This window comes from Martes martes, assembly GCF_963455335.1.
Source record: "Martes martes genome assembly, chromosome: 12".
NCBI classification, from domain to species: Eukaryota; Metazoa; Chordata; class Mammalia; order Carnivora; family Mustelidae; genus Martes; species Martes martes.
In genome coordinates, this window is record NC_137900.1 from 93,724,224 (window position 1) to 93,743,899 (window position 19,676).

General features: G+C 61.9%; 1 protein-coding gene across 1 annotated transcript; it reads right to left on the reverse strand.

Annotated features, from left to right (window-relative positions):
* Window positions 1-4,940: 4,940 nt before the first annotated feature.
* Window positions 4,941-9,567, reverse strand: LOC308353421 (lipocalin 1-like; the record flags this gene model as incomplete). The annotated part of the gene is made up of 6 exons (XM_080820257.1): window positions 4,941-5,296; window positions 6,659-6,754; window positions 7,525-7,638; window positions 7,818-7,891; window positions 8,691-8,824; window positions 9,457-9,567. The coding sequence occupies 6 exons, from the start codon at window positions 9,565-9,567 to the stop codon at window positions 4,941-4,943; spliced, it is 885 nt and encodes a 294-aa protein (XP_080676383.1).
* Window positions 9,568-19,676: the final 10,109 nt, after the last annotated feature.

Genomic DNA, 19,676 nt, shown 5'->3' on the forward strand with positions numbered 1-19,676 from the left:
TTTGTAGATGGTCTTGATCAAGTTGAGGTGATTTCCCTCTATTTCTGTTTTTCTGGGAGTTGGTCTTCTCCCTCTTTTTTCTTCCTTATGAATAGTTGTTGGACTTTGTATAATTTTTTTTCTGTATCAATTGATATGGGCATCTGACTGTTTAATTTCGTAACTGGTCGGTGCACTGAACCATTTTCAAATGTTGAACCATCTTTACATATTTTAGGTTCTATTGTTACTGGAAGCAATTCTGATATCTCTGTCCCTTTTCGGACTCATTTTTTAATTTCTGCTGGATGGTGCGGATGGACCTAATGCATGAAGGAGAGGTTTAAAGCCAGGTGTCTTCTAGATCTTCTGGGGAGAGGGGAAGGAGGGAGGAGGAGGAGGAAGGGAAACTGAAGGGCTTAGGGACACGTGGGGAGGTGGAGGCACTCTGCCCGCAGCGCTTCAGGCCGGATCAGAGGACACTGACTCTGGCGGCCTCCATGTAAGCTGGAGCTCAGAGAACGTCGCCGCTGGGCTCAAAGGCAGGTGACCCGGTGACAAGAGCAGCCATCGCTGGGTCTTGTGCACCGACCCGCACAGGTCAGCTCTGTGGCACCAGGCAGCTCACTCAACTGATCTGTGCGTCTGTTTCCCCACATTGAGAACAAGGACCAACGCACGCTTGCTGCGTGGGGCCCTGTGAACATGGCACGAGCTGCTTCAGCCACCGGGACCGGGCGTCTGGCGCGCGGTAAGGGCTCTGTCCGTTAGCGGGGAGCTGGTTCTCCGCGGCCTCTGCGGCTGTGGGAGCGAAGGCAGGAGCTGCTTACTCGTTCTCGTTTGGTCAACAGAAGACGCCCCGAGGTTGTAGCGACCACAGACTGCCCCGCTCCAGCCGTCTGGGAAGGCACTCCGAGTAGACAGGTCCTGGGGGTACCCCGGGAGACGGAGCCTCTCCGCAGGCTTGGCTGTCCTTGCTGCGGGCAGGTGTGTGCGAATGAGCCTGCGGAGACCTTCTCCCCCGGGCCGCCGTGGGTTCCCCTGACCGTCGAGTCCGGCCGTCCGGTACGAACCCCAGGACACTGTTTCTCTTTGCTCGCTGTGTCGCTCACGCCACTCGGCCGCACGGATGGCTGCCCTTCAGCTCACGTTTCCTGTCTGCCCAGCAGTCGTTTCAGAACCCCTGGCTTTTCTTGGACCCCGGGCTCACCACATCCTTCCTTACTACCCAGTGCGGCTGGGGCCGCAGACCCGACCAGCCCCCCTTTCCCCCGGGTCGGGTAGCATCGCTGGCTCATCAGTCCGGCGGCACGTTGGGTGACGTGTCTCCTCCTGAAAGCGTTTAGGGAGCGTCTCCCTCCACGGGTTTTGTAGGACTGCGGATCCGGACCTGGAGCCGTCCGTCCGTCGGCCCGCGGGCACCTCATGACCGGCTACAGGGGGGTCTTCTACCTCACGGGGGACGCCTTCTGCAGGCTGCCGACCCCGGATCCGGGGCCGCGGCAGACGCTCCAGGTCCTCGACGTCGGGGGCCGCGGCGGGACGGCTCGGACCTCGCGCGCACGAACTAGCCGCACACACGGGACGGCGTGTCCAGGTCGCAGTGGACTTTGTCTTCAGCGCGACGGCCGAGAGGGCCCGAGAGCTCGTCCGGGATGCCAGCGGCGCGGAGCCCCTGGGCGCGTCCGTGGCTCCGCTCCACGTCTGGTTGCACGTCAGAGACACGGGGGACCCCCCTCACGAGAGGAGGCCGCGTCCGGGCGTGCGTCCCGTAGGGACAGGGCGACGACTACTGCGACGGCATGGCCCTCGGTGGCACGGCCCTGGGGATTCTCAATGTCATCAAAGACTACCTGGAGGGCGTCAGTCGCGACAAGGACAACGGGCCGAGCAGCACCCGCGGGAGACCCCGGACAAGTACTTTGTCATCACAAACCTGCCAAGCTGCCGTCTCCGGAGTCCGCTGGGACACGCGCTGTGGCCCCCGCGCAGGTTTGCTGGTCAAGGCCGCGCGGTGCTCCCCGAGGGCCCTCTGACTTGTCAGCTCCTCCCGCCACCGACCGACCGTGTAGACGCGGACTCCCAAGCACAGAGCGCATCCTAAAGTGCTCCTGGTTTCCGGACTGTGCACACGGAGGCCACCGAGGGAGATGTTTCTCCTTGGGGCTGTGAACCGTCCAGTTTGGTCCACGTGGGATAAAGCATAAAAATGGTGACTTGCGTTTGATCACAGCGATGTCAGAGTCTGCGTGCTGTAGGCAGCCGGCGGGGCAGGAGACGTAATGGAGAAAGATTGTAGCCCAGGAAAAAATACACACAAAAGGGCAAAGAGTAAAGGGAAAAAATAACTGTCCATCAGCTCACGGGCAGAATGCATCATGTGCGTCGGTCCTGGACATGCGTGGCCGTGTTGAATCCCCACGAATCATCTGTGTCAGTATGTGACGGACACGGGTGACCTGGGGCGTTCCCACTGAACACAGACCTTTCTTTGATCCTGGCATGAAGAAGGTATGCCCTGAGCTCTGCGGCAAAGGCTGTCTCGGGGGCAGTGAAGGGAAGGAAGTGGTTGTTGAGATCAGAATTGTGTCCCGCAGCAGCCCGTGGCCCCGCACGGCACAGGAGACCGCTCACCGCTTTGCTTTTGGAAGTCCAAAGTGCTAAAAGTGAGGAGGGGGGCGTGGGGGGGGCAGCGCGGTGGCTCGGGAGGGGAACCCTCTCCATGCGAGGTGACAGGCCGCCGTGGAGGAGAGCACAGTGGCTGTCTGTTTAGGGCCGGGAGGGCTTCAAGAGTCCCCATGAGGGCTGGAGGGGCCGAAGGTTTCCTCTGTGGAACAGGAACCAGTGCTGGTCAGTGTGACACCTGTGTCACGTCCCCCAGCTCGGAGGTGGAAGCCTTGACCCTGGCACGGCTGCACGTGGCTACCTGGACGGGGGTCTTCGCAGATGCGATTACAGCAAGTGAGGTCCCGAGGTGGGTCCTGATCCGAGCGGACTGGTGACCTTGCGGGACGGGAGCTCAGGACGTGCGCACACTCGCATGCACAGAAGTGACCAGCAGCCCGGCCACACCGGCCCCTTGGACCCCAGCCCCCCGGAGGTGAGGGAACACCCTTCTGATGTTCAAGCCACCCCTCCGGGGGGCTGTGTTGCAGCCGCCCAAGGGCACAGCACTCCCGGACGGCAAATAGAACAGGAAAACCACAAGGGACCCTGGCTGTTGCGTCCTGGAGAGGAAGGTGGGGCAGGACTTGCCCCGTGGCGGAGCCGCGGGCACCCCCATCGTGTTAGGGCACCTCCCTCACCATCCGTCCTGAAGCTGCTCTTGAAGGACGTGTTTGTCCGGCACCAGCAGATCCCACTGTTCTGGGGTTGATGATGCCACGTTCAGGGACCTCCACCCTTGGGCGTCACGGAGCAGCTCTTGAAAACAGAATCCGTGAACGTCTCAACAAGGAGAAGGGATGTTCCACGACCCACAGCCCCGCCAGCACAAGCTTGGTGTGAGCCGTCTCAGGTGGGGCCTGGAGAGAGAGGAGGGCCTCCCTCGGACGAATGAGTGGATTTCCCCCTCGACATCTGCTGGGCAGGCCTGGGGGACATCCTGGAAGGGGCTCTAATGTTCTCCCTTTAACGAAATCATGGGATCAGACCGAAAGCACTGTGGGTTCCTCGGCTTCTTTGGGATGAGGGCGGGTCAGCGTGTTCTTGTCTCGAATTCCCCGGTCCAAGAACAAGTCTGTCCAGGGGACATGAAGCCGGGTCCCCCAGAACGGCCCCCCACTTCCATCCCTCCGAGCAACGGTGCACTTCCCCACACCGTGGGCGCTAAGTGAGCTATAAAAAAACATTTAATTTTGCCAACCTGATAAGTAAAATAGCATCTCTTTCTCTAGGATTCCTTGTGAAGTCAAGCCCCCTCTTACGCTATAATGATCGGCTGTCTGATATGTGATGGTACAAACGATCGGTTTCTGTGCTCTGCTCACTTCTCGCACACTGGGGTCCTCTTCGAGAGCTCTGACGGATAGCTTCCGAGAGGCCGTGTGGGCCCTCTGTCAAGCTTCTTGACAATATTAATTTCAGGTTTGGATTTTAATTTTGGCGAGGATGTTTCTGAGACATCGAAAGCATCATTACCATCCTTCCCCCTGATATTTGTATCTGTAGGGTGGGGGCCCGTCCCTGAGATAGAGACAGGCTTTCAAGGTTTTATGTTTGCCCAGAATCACTGGGAATTAATTTTAAGATAATGCAGAGTGAGACAGCTAAACGTTAATTATTTTTCCCTCCAAATCTCTTGGCCCTTTTTCCCAACACGGTTTATTGAATAAATAATGTCTTTTAAGACGGGCCATTTGTACACCGCACTGTTCCTATGCGTGCTGGTGCGCACTTCCTGACTCTACTCCCTGGTGGTTCTTCTGTCCCCGAGCTGAGTCCGCACGGTTGGGATTGCTGTTGGGTCCCGCTCGCTACAATAGAGCGGTGCCTGTGGGGCTTCTCTCTAAACGTGTCAAAACGCTCGTTCTGTCATGTGGGTTCTAGACTCGGGTTTTTGGTTCGGGGCAAAGGTCCCACTGGAATATTTTTTTAAAGACTTTATTTATTGACTTATTTGAGCGAGCGAGCGAGGGGCACACGAGCGGGGGAGAGGCAGGCAGAGGCAGAGGGAGAGGCAGGCTGGGAGCCCGATGCCGGCTCGATCCCAGGACCCTGAGACCGTGACCCCAGCGGAAGGCAGAGGCTTCACCGACGGAGCCCCCCCGCACCCTCGCCGCGCCCCGCCGGAATATTGATTGAATTTCTTGGAGGCACAGTTTAACCTGAGGATTATGACATATTTACGATATTGAAGACTATGCAAGGAACCCCATATCCATTTACTTAAGTCACTTTTTCACTGTCCCAGAGGAAGGACTTGAAGATTTTTTCTCCGTATAAAGCCTGCAGGTTTCTGGCTAAATGAGCGTTACTTTCTCACTGTACCGCGGCCATTCTGTGTCTGGACTTTGGGTTTTCTGGTTCCCGCGCAAGCGGCGCGCCTCGGGCACCCGCTGGTCTCGCGGAGCGTCCGAGCGAGCGGCAGGTGGACGTCCGCTGGGGGCCGGGCGGGGCGGGCGGGGGCTCCGGGCGAAGGTGCCGACCTCAGGCGCTTGGTTGGGGCGCGGTGGCTGCGGCCTGTGCGGGGGCGTGGCCTCCCGAGGGGCGTGGCCTCCCGAGGGGCGTGGCCTCCCGAGGGGCGTGGTCTTGTCTTCGCAGAATTGGTTCTGGGGCAGGATCTGGTCATACCTGCCTCTGACATTTGCAGAAGGTCCTGTGGAGGCCGCTGACCCAGTTTCTGGAGAGCCTGCCCTTCCCTGGGGTGTCTTCTGCTCACCCGGGAAGAGGGGGGCGGCCCCTGCTGGCCCCCTTGACCTCCAGGAAAGGGTACTGGCCGGTCTGGGCTCCCCTGTCGGGCAGGTGCCTGGGCCCGTCTCCCTGCTCTTCTCCGGGAGTGCGTGGGCGGGTCCTGGGTGCCCTCGGTGCTCTCTGACCTGGGCGGGCCTTGAGGCGCGGCTCCCCGGCCCGGCGCACCTCTCCGGAGTTGACCCAGAGCAGGACCCAGGTGGAAGTGGGTCAGAGGAGCCCCAGGCCAGACCCTAGCGGGGTTGTCCCCGCGCCCCTGCAATACTGTGCTTGCGGTGGCCCAGAGCCCTGGGGGCTGCCGGTCCCCTCCCGGCCACTCGGAGCGTTCTCACAGCCCTGGGCCCGGCTGGGAGAGGCCAGGAAGGGGACGGCTGGAGGCCGGGCTCAGGCTCAGGCTGGAGGGGCTGCCTCAGGTGGCCCAGGGGTTCGGGAGGCCCCAGGGCAAGCAAGGCAGGGGGAGGGGAGGGAGGCCAGGGCAGGGGTCAGGAGGGCCAGGCGGGACATCTCCGGCGGCCCTGACCTAGGCTTCAGCTGCGGGGCACCGGGCTGTGGAGGGGAGAGGACAGGATAGGGATCCCAGGGTTTCGTCCATTCCCTTTGAAACCAACCAAACCCGGTGTGCAGCCGGCGGCCCTCGCTGGGGAGCAGCTTGCCTTCTGCAGTCCAGCACCCACGGGCCGCCGTGTCCTGCCACGGCCCTGTGCCCTCACTTTGACCCAGACTCCCCCCACCGCCCCTCGGTTCTCCCCCCTCCCCCCAGGCGTTGTTGCCCCTGCAGCGCGGCCATGCTCCCCTGCTCCGGGCTCCCTTGTCCCTGACAGATCAGGGACGGGCCTGCAGAGACCCTGGGTAGCCCGGGGGAGGGCTAGAGGGTGTGTCCGCCTTGTTCTCCATGCTTCCCCCCCCGCCCCCCCAAACAGCCTGGCATGCGTGTGTTGACGGACTGAACGGCGCACAGGGAAGGGGTGTCGGGGTGAGTCTGCTGGGGTGGCCTTGGCCTTGTTTCCAAGCCCCTCGGACCCCAGTATCCGAATCCACAGGGTGGGGACGGATATTGTGCCCGGGTTGCTGTGTTCTAGGGGCTTCGTGCCATCTGGCAGGCGGGGCGCCCGGCACTGGGCCAACCGGCTGCGGCCCCGGAGAGGCTGGCCGTCTTTTTGCTTGCTCTGGTCTTGTGCCTGTCACTGCTCCTGGGGGTTCCGGGCCCGGCGGTGAGGCCCAACACGGCGGCCTGGTCTCGGTGGGGGGGTGCCCGGAGCGCCGCGCTTACCGTCGAGGTTGAAGACGGGGGCCTTCCGCAGGTGGAATCTGGCCGCGTACTCAAGGAACTTCCGCAGCCACGTGGGGTCCCCGCGCGTTCTTCTGGCTGAGGTCAGAGGGGCCCAGAGTCCGGAGGCCGCGTCTTTTCTCCGAGCGCCCCCTCCTCTTGCCGGCCCGAGCCCAGCTGCTGACTGGCTGGCGGCTGCGGCCTCAGCCCTGGTGCCTTCCGTCCCCGTCTGCCCCGGGAGCAGGTCCGCCCTTGCGCAGTAGGGACAGCGCTCCTTCCGGGGGCGCCCCCTTCACAGGGCAGCCTGCTGCCTGCGCCACCCGGCCGGCCCCGGACGCCCCCGCCGCCTCCATCTAGTCCTCAGGACAAGGCGCCGCCACCCGCCCAGCCCATCCTCCACACCCTCCCCCGGGACGCCCCACCGCCCCGCGACGCCCCACCCCCCGGACGCCCCACCCCCCCCCCGCGACGCCCCACCCCCCCCCGCGGCGCCCCACCCCCCCCGGACGCCCCACACACCTCTTCCACTTTCTGGGCCTGACGGGACTCAGGGCCTTTAGGGTCCCCAGTCAAGACAGGGGGCCTTTCTGTTCGGACAGTGTCCCCGATCCCGGGACACCACGCAGACACACATGTATGCACACACCCACACGTGCGCACACTCCCACACGTGCACACCGCGGACGAGTCTGAGTGAACTCCCGAGGGAGCGAGCGGGCAGGGGCAGGGCTGCCCCACCTGAGGGACAGGTGCCCGGGGGAAGTACCCACAGGGTCCCTGGTGGCGCCAGCACCCCCGGAGCCCCGCCCCCCCTAAGCCCAGGTGTTGGGCAGAGGCCCCCGCCCGGCGTCCGGAGAGCCGCCACCTACCCAGCAGAGCCCACAGGCTGGTGACCTCGCCGGCGTCCTCGAGGCGGATGTAAAGAATGAGGTTGCGGTGGTCTGTGCTCACGAAGCAGACGTGCATGCTGGCGCCTCCTTCCACTGTGGGCGACCCCGGCCCGGCCACAGGTGAAGCCTCTCTCCTCTGCCCCCCCCGCCCCGACACAACCCCGGACAGCGCAGGACCCCGGGAGGCTGTCTACCTCCAGCCCCGGCCCTGGTTCGGGACATCGAGCGTCCCCGTCCAGCGTGACACCCAGGCCAGAGGACGGGCTACTCACGGAAGCCTTGGAACTGGCCTTGGAGCCCGGTTGGGTGGACGGTGATGTTCACTCCTTTGCACACCCCCTCTCCCCTGGGGAAAAGAGGGGCATATGGTGGTCACGTCCTCTTCCTGGCTCCCAGCCCCTGGGGACATCGGAGGCACCCTGGCCGAGGTCCCAGGTGTCTGCCTGAGTCTCTCGGCTGCCTGGGCTCCTGAGGTCATCCAGCTGGGGACAGGGCTAGAGGGCAGGAGTGAGGAACCAGCGACTTCCTTGTTGCCGGAATGGAGCCAAACCCCCCGGAAGGAGTGGGACCCTGTCTGTCCCTGGCTTGGAGCTCCAGGTTTCTGGGTGGGGGACTGGTCCTGGCTGTCCCTAGTCACTGGGCTCCACACATAGGGCCCTCCTTTTTGGCCCACCGCCCCGGGGTCTTCAGTGTCCCTGCTGGGGTGGGTGGGGCGTGGGCTCGGTGCCCGTGGACCCTGGGAGCGCCCGGCCCTTGGGGTGGGTGTCTATGGCCAAGCTCCAGCAAGGCTGTGGCCCTAACTTGGGGTCCTCAAGGCCCTGGGTGCAGGACAGGTCTAGGTATGGCTGACACCAGCACAGCGTGTCATCACCGTCGATGCTCCCCGTCACCTGACCAGTGCGAGGCCCAGCCCTGCCCGGGCTAGTGGCTTCCACGGCGGGAGGGACCGGGCGTGTGCGGGTCTGTCCCCGGCCCCCCGTCGTAAACCTCTGGGGCTTCTGAAGTTAGATCTTACGCCTCTCAGGGGGTGTCTCAAGCCTGCAGCTTAGTGTCTTGTGTCCCTCTGGTCCTCCCCACTGGTCACTGTCCCTTGGGAAGCCTCCGGGCGGGCTCACTCTGCGAGGGGCTGCAGAGGCCATGCTTACGTCCAGAACAAGACGAACTCCACATCCTCGCCCCGCGTGCAGATGGAATGCAGGCCGAGCCTCAGGGGGTCGTCTGGGGAGACCAGGTGGGCGCGGCTGGCAGCCAGCTGGATAGTCAGCCAGCGTCCCTCCACCTGCGGGGTGCAAGGTGCAGGGGGGTGGACACTCCCTGGCCCGAGTCTCCGCTCTCAGGCCCCAGCACCCCAGCACCGAGCGCCGCCCGGGGAGCTCAAGGGCCGGCAGGGTGTGCTGCGGGGGCACAGCTGGCCCTTTGGAAACGGCCTCCTCTGTCGGGCTGCCCTCTGTCTCCCCCAGTCCCCTTCTTGCCTCTCCCTCCCCCGCTTCCTTCAGCTCCTCCCGTGTCTGGTCGTAGCGCTGTCCCCTGCTGGGTTCCAGACGCCCTGGCCAGCTCTGGGGAGGCCAGAGGGATGCCCCGGAACCGCACCGAGTGCTGGCCTCGCTCCCCACAGTGCTGGGTGTTTGGCAGATGGGACGGGCAGGCCGGGGGGACTCTGGGCCCCTCCTTGCCCCCAGGGCCGAGTGGGAGTGCGAGGACCCTCCATTCCTGTCTGGGCTGGGCAGATTCCGTGAGGAGCAGCTGTCCCTTTTCGAGCCTGTGCCTGGGCCCAGGCCGCCCCTCGCCTCTCGGCTGGCCTCTCTCCCCGGGTCCCGCTCCCGGAGGCTGCCACCCTGCCATGCCAAGCCCCCAGGGGCACCTGCCTCCTCGTCCCAGCACTGTGCCTGGGCCCTGACCCGGCTCTGTTACCTCGTGGGCATTAAACCCAGGCTGTACCGGCACGTCGGCTAGGGTCTTCTGGGCACCGGCCAGGCCCAGGCTGAGGGCCAGCAGCAGAAGTGGCCCCCTCTGTGGCGCCATGACCGTGGGGCCCAGAGGGAGAGGAGGCCCGGCGGCTGGGTCCTTTCTTCGTGGGCGTCCTCCAGAGGCCACTTGTCAGAAGACCGTCGCTGCCAGGCTCCCTGAACACTCAGAATTATTCCCACGGAAGGATGCGGCCTCCCCGACACCCACCTTGTCTCTGAGGGATGGGACGGGTGTCATTTGACCTGGGCGGCGGGTGCCGTCAGGGCAGTCCGGCCACATTGCTGGCTGTCCTGGGCGTCACCTCACCCCTGGGCGCTCAGCTCCCTCCTCCCGACAGGTGCTCCTCTGGGGACATCCATGCTCCGTCTGAGCCAGGACGGCCCTCCCTCCTCCTCCCCACCCACCGTCCTGGGAGGTGAGCTGGGAGGGAAGGGGGGAACGCAGACTCTCAGGATGGTGCTCGGCACGCTGGCTGGAACCCGGGGCCCGTGGGGCTGGTTCATATTTCCCACAGCGTGTCCCACACCCGCTCCCATCACGGCCACTCAGACCGGACTCCAGCAGCAGCTGGCCTACCACCCTCTCCGGGGGGCCTCTGAGCTGCGGGCCAGGGTGCAGATGAGAGCCTGGAGCAGAGGCGGAGCCAGTTTACAGCTCGGGGAGGGGCATGGGGGGCAGGACAGCTGCGGGGGAGGGGCACAGAGGGCAGGATGGCCATGGGGGAGGGGCACAGGGAGGACAGGACAGCCATGGGGGAGGGGCACAGGGAGGACAGGACAGCCATGGGGGAGGGGGACAGGGAGGTAAGGACAGCCACAGGGGAGGGACAGGGAGGTCAGGACACTCCAGAGGTGGATATGGGGGGACAAGACAATGTCCCTGGGATCACACCTCTGAGGCTCCGAGGAACCAACCCAGAGGGAACCCTCCCCTCCGTGTGCCAGGGACACTCGGCTCCGTGTCAGGGGTCCTCAAGTGATTTCCTCTGGTTGTCCCCTCTCCTGGGGGCCGGCCCCTTCCCTGCGTCCTCCCGCTGGCCCCCCCGGCCCCCACACCTGTGGCCTGCTTAGGCGGCCGAGCACCCTGGAGCCTCATGGGGCCGGTGCTCCGAGCGTCCGTGAAGCCGCAGGGTCACCAGGCTCTGGTCTCGGCTCCTCGGCCGCCCTCCTGCACGGTTCCTGGGGGGGTCTGGGGGGCCCGCATCAGTCTAGGCTACTGTGTCGAGTTCTCTGACTCTCCACTTTCCCGTGAGCTGTGTCCACTGGAGCCCGGCTATCTGGGTCACACCAGGAGTGAGAACCAGTCGCGCTGGGTTCGCCCAGGCGGGGCTGTGGGATCCTATCCCATCCGCTGCGGCCGCCCAGGCGGGCGCCAGGACATGGCTGGGCTGAGCAGGTGGCCGCTGCCCCCACCTGGGGGGAGGGGACAGGAGGCTCAGGCTGTGGTTTTCCAGGGCTTTGAGGTCAGACAGGACGTTTGGGCGGGAGCGTCCTGCTCCCATCCTTGGACCTGGGTCCCGGTCCCCACGCCCAGGCGGCGCTAACTTGCTTTGGGGGCTCGCAGGGTGGGGAGGACCTCGCAGTTGCGCGGGAGAGCTGCGGGCTGCTGTTCCTGTGCTGTCGGGGGGCGGCCGGGGTGGCTGTGTGGGGTCCGCAGTGAGCCTGGCCCCAGGCAGAGCCGGACCCCGGGGCCCGGAGACCAGAGCCGGGCCGACGGAGCCACGGTGGGGCTGAAGACAGACTTTACCCCTAAGCCCAGATACCAGAGGTGGGGGGTCTGCAGGGCGGGGAATGTGTCCCTCGGAAGGAGGAACGGGAGAACGGTCCAGAAGCCCTGATGGGAGGAGGCTGGCACAGCGGCAGACCGTGCCCTGTCCCAGAGCGGGCCCCTGCCTCCTGCCAGGCACCTGCGGGCACGGGGAGGTGGTGACAGGTCGACAGAGCCTTCCGGAATGTGTAGCCTGCCCGGGGGCTCCACGCGTGGACACACGAATGACAGTGTCCACGGTGCCCACCTCGTGGAAGGGGTGACTGCTAGGCTGTGTGCTGGGGTGAGGCTGGGTGAGGGGAGGAGGGAACAGTACTCTCGAGGGTGGAAGGGCATGTGCAAGGGCCCTGGGGCACGTGGGGGATGGCTGACTGAGGGACCCCAGGTCTGAGGGGCGTGGGAACGTGGAGGGTGTGGGGGAGGTGAGGGCGCTCCCGGAGGTCACCAAGGCCAGGGCACAGGAGCTCCTGGGTCACCATGTGCAGAATGTGGATTTCATCTGTGTGACGGCAGCTGGTGGTGACGTTCTGGCAAGATCCCTGGGCTGCGAGGCTCTCAGGGTCACACCTTCTCGCGGAGGCGGGGCTGGCAGGGAGGGGGCCAGGAGGCCACCCGGGAGACCAGCGCCCGAGCCCCGGGGCAGCCAGTCAGCCAGGAGGGCCGAGGCCAGAGAGAGCCGGGGCCGGCAGTGCCCAGATGCCGGGTTGTGGAAACTGCTCCGGGCCGGGGGGGGGGGGGTGTCGGGAATGTCCCAGAGAGCAGCTCTCAAGCCTCAGATCCTTTCCCACAAAAGTTAAAAAATGTAACAAGCTGGAAATGAAAAGATCTCTGCTGGGCAGTGGGAGCGGCGCATGGAGGGTGGGGGGAGCGCGTGTGTGTTTGGGGTCTGGACCAGAGCCTGGGGTAGGGGTTTTCATCCTGGTGCTCCCTAATCTTTCCGTCCCTCCCTCCTGCCATCTCCCCCTGCCCCCTCCATCCCCGTCATACAAGCGATGGACATCAGAGGTCAGCACCAGAGTGTCTGCTGTGCACTCTGGGTCCTGGACCCTGCCCTGACCGAGCCCTGTCCTGTGCCCCCCTCCTGTGCCAGGAGCCCCGGGGCTGAGAGCCGCCCCCACGGACAGGCTGGCTGCTCTTACCATTATGTCCACCCGCGCCTGGGGCTGACATGCTGTCCTGCCCGGCCTTTTCGGGGTTCCCCATCACTCCAGACACAGGGAGAGCAGCTCCAGGCCTCCGAGAGGTCACCAGCACCTTCACCAAGGGGGTGTCCCCGCGGGCATCAAGGGTGGGACCTCAGATGACAGCCCACGGCTCTTCTGGGCCTCCCTCTTCCCCGGGAGGGGTCTAGCATCTGTCTTGGGGTGGGTCTGGGGGAGAGGACGGGTGTGCTGGGCAGGACACCAGGGACGTGGGCCCAGGCTCCACCCGGCAGCCCGCACACGCCGGTCACCGCACGCCTGGCCTCAGGGGACCTGGGACAGTCGCGGCCCCGTCAGAGGCGAGCTCAGAAGGCTCTGGCTGACACGTCCTCACAGACCCGAGGTCCAGCCCACGCCCTGCGGGTCACTGAAGGACTATAGCGAGACCCACTTGTGGACGTCCGACATGGCTCTCCAGGAGGGGCTGGGCCTGGCCTGAGTGAAGAGGGAGACCGGCAGGAGCGGGACAGTGAGCCTCGGGGGCAGATGTCCCCCCGCATTTCTGCCCCGTTTGGGCCGGTGCTTTCCGGGCTGTTCCTGCAATCGGAGGGCGCGGCTGCCACCCAGCGGCCGTCCTGGGGACCGCAGCGCTCCACGCTGGGCGGGACCCACCAGCCGCTTCTCGTCCCGCAGCCGCGAGGTTCTGCGCTCGGTCGTTAGGGTTCAAAGTGAGGAAATGAGAGCTGCTTGCTGGCTTGTGACCACCGACCGAGGCCGGCCCTGGCTCAGGCTGTTCAGAATGTGCAGCGCCCCAGGCACGGAGCAGACGTCTGCCTTCCAGAGATAGGCACGAGCCACGAAAAGCACCACGGCAGGGCAGGGCATGGGGACCGGTGTCCTGGAGCGGAGTGGGGCTCTGCCTTCGGGGCTCCCCACCCAAACCCTGGCCAGGCGACTCGGCTGTGGGATTTCTTCGAAGCAGTTTTGGTAATTAGGTGGGAAGGGGACGGGAGCCAGGGGCCCGCGAGCCGAGCAGGGCGGGGCTGTGGTTTGGAGAAACGAGGCTCCTTCCTAGGAAGGACCGGTGGAGAGCAAGGGAGGGAGAGGCCACTGTTTGCCAGGAGCCTTGTCTGGGCTTGTACTCAAATCAGGGAGGATTTAGCACGGTTTTGGGGACACCCCGCTCCCGGGAACTGCATGCCAGTCGGGTGTGTTGTGGGTCCGTTTCTGGGCTCTTCACCCCGTCCCACTGGTCGGTGTGTCTTTGCCCCTACACACACCGCAGTCCTGCCTCTTCTGGCTGTACAGTAAGATTTGAAATTTAATAGGTCGATTCCTCCGATTCAATTATTTATTCAGAATTACGTTTGCTATTCTAGTACCTTCGTCCCTCCATATAAACCTTAGGATAATCTCATGTATGTCTTCAAAAAGCCCTGCTGGGGTTTCGGTGGGAACCGCGTGGACGCTGCACGCCAGCCTGAGGACAGACGTCTTTCTCTCTGTCGAGTCTCCGCTCACGAGCCCAGTAGGTCTAGTTATTGAGAAGCGCCTTGGTTTACTCAGCAACGTTGCATTTCCCCAGCACGCGGACCCTGTGCGTGTTTCACTAGCTTCGCACCCCAGTCTTCCACCATCTTGGGGGTGACTAACGCTGGTGTCTTTAATGTCAGTGTCCGCACGTCCTCGCTAGGATGTAGAGACGTAATCGGTTTTGTGTGTGTATCTGATATCCTGCCGCCTCGATGAGCTCGGTGCTTCCAGGAGTTTCCTTCCGTGTTTCCGTAGATTCCCGAAGATTTCCCGCTGAGATCCTCGTGTCATCTGCAAACACAGGCAGTCTCCTTTCTTCCTTTCGGATTTGTATGCCTTTTATTACCTTTGCGTGCCCTGTTGCCCTGGTTGGAAACTCCTGCACTGGGATGAGTAGGACGGGGGGAGCAGACGTCCTCACCACGTTCGCGATGGCTCACCATCCGTCCATCGTGGATGACGGCATTCATCGTGCCCCACGAGGGACAGCGTTAATTCTTTTGTTTTCTTTAAGACTTAATCATTTATTTTAGAGAGAGAGAGCGTACGAGTGGGGGGGCAGAGGGAGAGGGAGAGAGGATCTCGGCAGGCTTCCCGTTGAGGGCAGAGCCAGACACTCGGGGCTCGATCCCACAACCCCGAGATCGCAGCCCGAGCCGAAACCAAGAGCTGGATGCTCACCTGATGGTGCCATCCGGGCGCCCTGAGCCCGGTGTCAATCCTAAGTATTTTGCAGATACCTTTACCAAGTTGAGGGGACTCCCTCTGTTCCTATTTTCTGAGGATTTTTTAAAAAATCACAAGTAGATGCTGAATTTTGTCAAATGCTTTTTCTACATTGACCGCTATGCCCACATGATTTTTCTTTTTTTTTAAATTTTATTTTATTTTTTTATTATTATTATTATTTTAAGATTTTGTTTATTTATTCGACAGACAAAGATCACAAGTAGGCAGAGAGGCAGGCAGAGAGAGGAGGAAGCAGGCTCCCCGCGGAGCAGAGAGCCCGACGGGGCTCGATCCCAGGACTCTGGGATCATGACCTGAGCTGAAAGCAGAGGCTTAACGCACTGAGCCACCCAGGCGCCCCCTCACATGATTTTTCTTTGCGATCCTAGTAACAAGGTGCATTACACTGACCGGTTTTCAAGTGCTGAATGGCCCCCTTCCCTGGCGTAAATCCCACCTCGTTACGGTATATAATTATTTTTATATGTTGCCGAATTCTATTTGTTAATATCTTGTTAAGGATTGTTGCATCCGTATTGATGAGAAACATTAGCCTACGATTTTCTCTTTTTAAAAAAAAACTCTGTGTGGTTTTGGCACCAGAGCAATACTCGCTTCATGAAGCCAATGAGATGTTCTTTCCTCTTTTCTCTTCCGCAGGAGGCTGTGCGGCATCCAGACCGATTCTTCGAGGATGTGCTGCGATTCTCCTGTGAAATCATCTGGGCCAGAAAACGTCTTTTTGTGGAGTTTTAAAATCGGGAATTCAATTTTCTTGCAAGTGTAGGGCTCTTCAGATCGCCTGGTTCATGGGGGATTAGTTGTGGTAGCTTGTGTTTTTCGAGGAATTGGCCCGTTTCACCCAAAGCGTCGCACTGATGTGTGTAGAGGTGGTCACGACGTCCCCTTCTTGTCCTTTGATGCCGGCAGGGGCCGTGGCGGGATCCCACTTCCGTTCCCGAGTTAATAATTGGTGTCTTCTGTCCTCTTGCCCGGTCAGTCACGCTAGACGTCCCCGTCCCGGTGCTCACGCCTTTTCTTTCTTCTCATCTCCCTGCGCCGAGAACTTCAGCACGGGGCGCGACGGGACGGCTGAGAGAGGACGGCGACGCGGTGCTGGCAGCCTCGGGGGGAAGCAAGCAGTTTCTTACCACTAAGAACGGCGTTCGCTGGTGGTGTGTTTTGGTTGTTGTTTTGTTTTTGTTTTTAATGATCGGTTAAGGGTGCTCCTTTCCGGGCCTGGGTAGGACTGTATTTCGTCTCCGCTTCCTTCTAGCTGAGTGACGACGTCGGCCCAGAAGCGGGGGAGCCCGGAGCGGACGGCCTGCGCCCTCTGGGTGTCTACCTTTTCCCTCTGGTGTGGTGCCCGGGGACCTCCCGGGGTGGCTGTTTGATCATCTGGATTCGTGCATGACCGTGAGGTCCAATATGCCCGGTACTCTGTGGAGGAAATCGCAATAATCACGAATCACGACATAAATCGGACGTTTTAAGCCCCTGAGATCTTAAGGCCGTTTGGTGACGCAGCGTCAACCAGCTGATGTTGGACGACACCTTCGATATGTGGAAAGTTTGCCTCGTGAAAGGGATAGGGCACTTTGGAACATATTCTAAAAACTCAGTTAAAGCTGCTTATATAGGGGCACCTGGGTGGCTCAGTGGGTTAAGCCTCTGCCTTCGGCTCGGGTCATGATCTCAGGGTCCTGGGATCGAGCCCCGCATCGGGCTCTCTGCTCGGCAGGGAGCCTCCCTCCCTGCCCCCTCTCTGCCTCTCTGCCTGCTTGTGATCTCTCTCTGTCAAATAAATAAAATTAAAAAAAAAAAAAAAAGCTGCCTGTAGGGGCGTTTCACTCATCTCCTACCTATTGAAATTTCGATGTTTCCTAATATGGAAATGTCCTTGACTCTCTGGGTTGAATCGTGTGTGTTGAATTCATTGTTAGAGTCAACCTGCTAATGAGTTATTTACAGGTTTGGGTCTTTACCCCCAGAGGGGAGGGCCGTCCTCCTCTCCCTTCTCCTGCGTCCTCCTCCTCCAGGCTGGCCGTAGGCCAGTCCAGCAAGTTCCCGTCTATGTCTACACGCTCGGACGACCGTATGAGCCAAGAGCCGCCTGATCACAGCCGGCTGAGAAGGTCTGGGGCTGCGCTTTATTTTCCGAAGCGATTGTTCTTTAAAAAATTAAAAAATAGGGGAGACTGGGGGACTCGGGTCATGATCTCGGGGTCGTGAGGTCGAGCCCGGCATTGGGCCCCACACTCAGCGCGGAGCCTGCTTGGGTCTCTCTCTCCCTCTGCCCCTCCTGCCGGTGCCCGGTGCTCGCTCGCTCTCCGAATCTCAGCACCACGTTCACAGGAGCCGAGACCTGGCGGCAGCCCGCGTCCTGCCGTGCACGAGCGGGTGAGGGAGACGCGGTGCGCAGACAGCATCGAGCACTGCCCGTCCCGAACCCAGACGGAAGTCTCGCCGTTCGTGACGACACACGTGGACCCAGAGGATGCTGAGAAGGACAGAGAAGGAGAAACACTATTTGATTTCACGTATATGTGGAATCTGAGAAACAAATGGAGAAACAAATCACGAACAAAAACACAGACTCACAAATACGGAGAACGCACTGGTGGTTGCCAGTGTGGGGCCAACCCGGGGGAGGGGAGGAGGGGTACAGCCTCTAGTTATGACACGAGAAGCCGCGAGGACGAGACGTGCAGCGCGGGGAGCCCAGTCAGTCAGACTGACATGACTACCGCGCCAGCTTCTGGGGGTGAGCGTGGTGCCGGGTACGCGGTTCTCGAGTCCGCTAGGCCGGACCCCTGAAGCTCATATACCATCACGGCTCATCTATGCCTCAGTTAAAAAAATAAAAAAAAATTTATTTTAAATTAACTTTTAAAGTTTTCCTTTTAGCTTAAATGGTGATTAGTGTTTTTCCAGAAGTGTATCCATAACACATGTATCTAATTTTACACATATAAAAATATGTGTATATATCGTATCTAAGTTGTTCTTTTTTTAAAATTTTATTTATTAATCTGACAGTGATCACAAGCAGGCAGAGAGACAGGCAGGGGGCGGAGGGGGGGAAGCAGGCTCCCCGCTGAGCAGAGCCCAATGTGGGCCTTGATCCCAGGACCCTGAGATTGTGACCCGAGCCGAAGGCAGAGGCTTAACCCACTGAGCCACCCAGGCCTCCCTAAGTTGTTCTTGGTATTTAAGATGTCCTGCTTCTCTCTGTACCCTACATTAGGGACACTGCACGTGTGGAAAACAGGTCTCCTTTCCACCTCTGACCGCTTTCCCGGGACGCACTGACCGGGGACACCTCTATTCCGTCCCAGCCCAGAGCAGGTCGGCGCATCGGCACGTGGAGCTCGTGTCCAGGCTTCCTGGTGGCAGTCACCCTCCCGTTTCTGGACACGAGCGTGTGGGTCCCGGGGCTGCGTGTTCGGAAGAGCACAGATCGACGGTTCTCTGGCGGTGTTTACTACGTCAGGGCCCAGACGTTCGTTGCCCGTCCTTTGTGAGGGTCGTGCGGCCCGCAGCCTATCGGGCCCGCTGCCCCCTGCGGCCCTCTTATCGCGTTTGTCAGGTTTAAGAGAGACCCCGTCATGAGTGCTGATCCCCAGACGTCGCGGGCTGTGGTGCCGAAGCCCGAGCCCTGCCTCCCGCACCCGATGACCAAGAAAGACGCAGGCAGACTGCTGGCTGCTTGATTCCTTTATTGCTGGAGGAGGAGAGGCTCAGAGCAGGGGCCCCGAGGACCCCGCGGCCTGAGGAGGAGCAGGGCCGGGAGCCCCGGGTGGGCTCGGTCCCTCCTGATTCCTCTGATGGGGCAGGGAGGGGGCGATGTCATCTCTGGGACCTGAAACGGACGCGGGCTCCCCTGTGACTCCTGGGGAGCCTGCTGGGCCCTCGCCAGCCCCTCCCAGCCTGGGGGTGAGGGACGGCCTCTCCGCCTCAGGCTGAGTGGTGGTCGGCCCACGTCAGCCCCCCACGTTTGCCCACACCCTTGGCCAGAAGAAGCCACGGGGACATCTGTGTGAGAGCTTGACTGGGACATGGGGAGGACATCCCAGGAAGGCCACGGGAGAGAGGGTGTCCGTGGCCAGCCTGGCCTCTGCGGTCACCAGGAGGGACGCCAGGTTCCAGCCACTCCCGCAGAGGGACCGGGGCCTGAAAGAGGGGAACTAGGGGTCCCCTGGGATGCCCCCCACCCATGCATGTACCCAGGACGTGGGGGCAGGGCTGGTACGTTACCGCAGGAGGCGGGTCAGGCAGGAGCTCACCTAGACGCGGCACTGCTCTGTTGGTGGGGGAGGGGAGAGCCATGGGGGGCGGGTCACAAGTCGCCAGGACAGCCCTGGGCCCAGAGTGGTGCGGCAGAGGGGGTGGGGCGGGAGGACCCTGCCTCGGGGGCTCTGCACCTCCCACTCCCCTACCCTGGGAGGTCTGGGAAGTGGGGGGCCATCATGGAGGCAGTGGGGCCCAGCGCTCGCGGCTGTCCGATGGGCGAGCCCCACGTGGGGGCGAGCGGGGACGTGGGGTGTGGAGGGGATCACCTTCCACGCGCGTCGGGTTGAAGAAGAGCCGGATGTGCACGGGCAGGGTCTTGAGGGCTTTGTCGAATTTCTGCACGACCTCGTTGTCGACCTTCAGGGTCCTGGCTGTGGGGGGCGGCGGGTCACCCCCGGGCTCCAGGGTCCCCGTCCCCTCCCCTTCCTCCCGGGACGGCGCTGGGAACAGAGGGCTCCCGCCCCGGGCTGCCGGGGGTCCCGCACCAGCGCCTGCCGACTTACGGACCCGGGAGCCTCTGCTGAGGGGACCCGGGGAGCACACGGTGGTGGTGTTCCTGTGACCGGGAAATGGCACCTTATACTTGTTTTCAGGATGTTACAGTTTACAGACATTTTTGTATCTGAATTGTTACTTGGTGGAATAAAGGAAACTTGTGTGCAAAGGCTGTGAGCCTGCCTGTCACACGGAGACTTCACG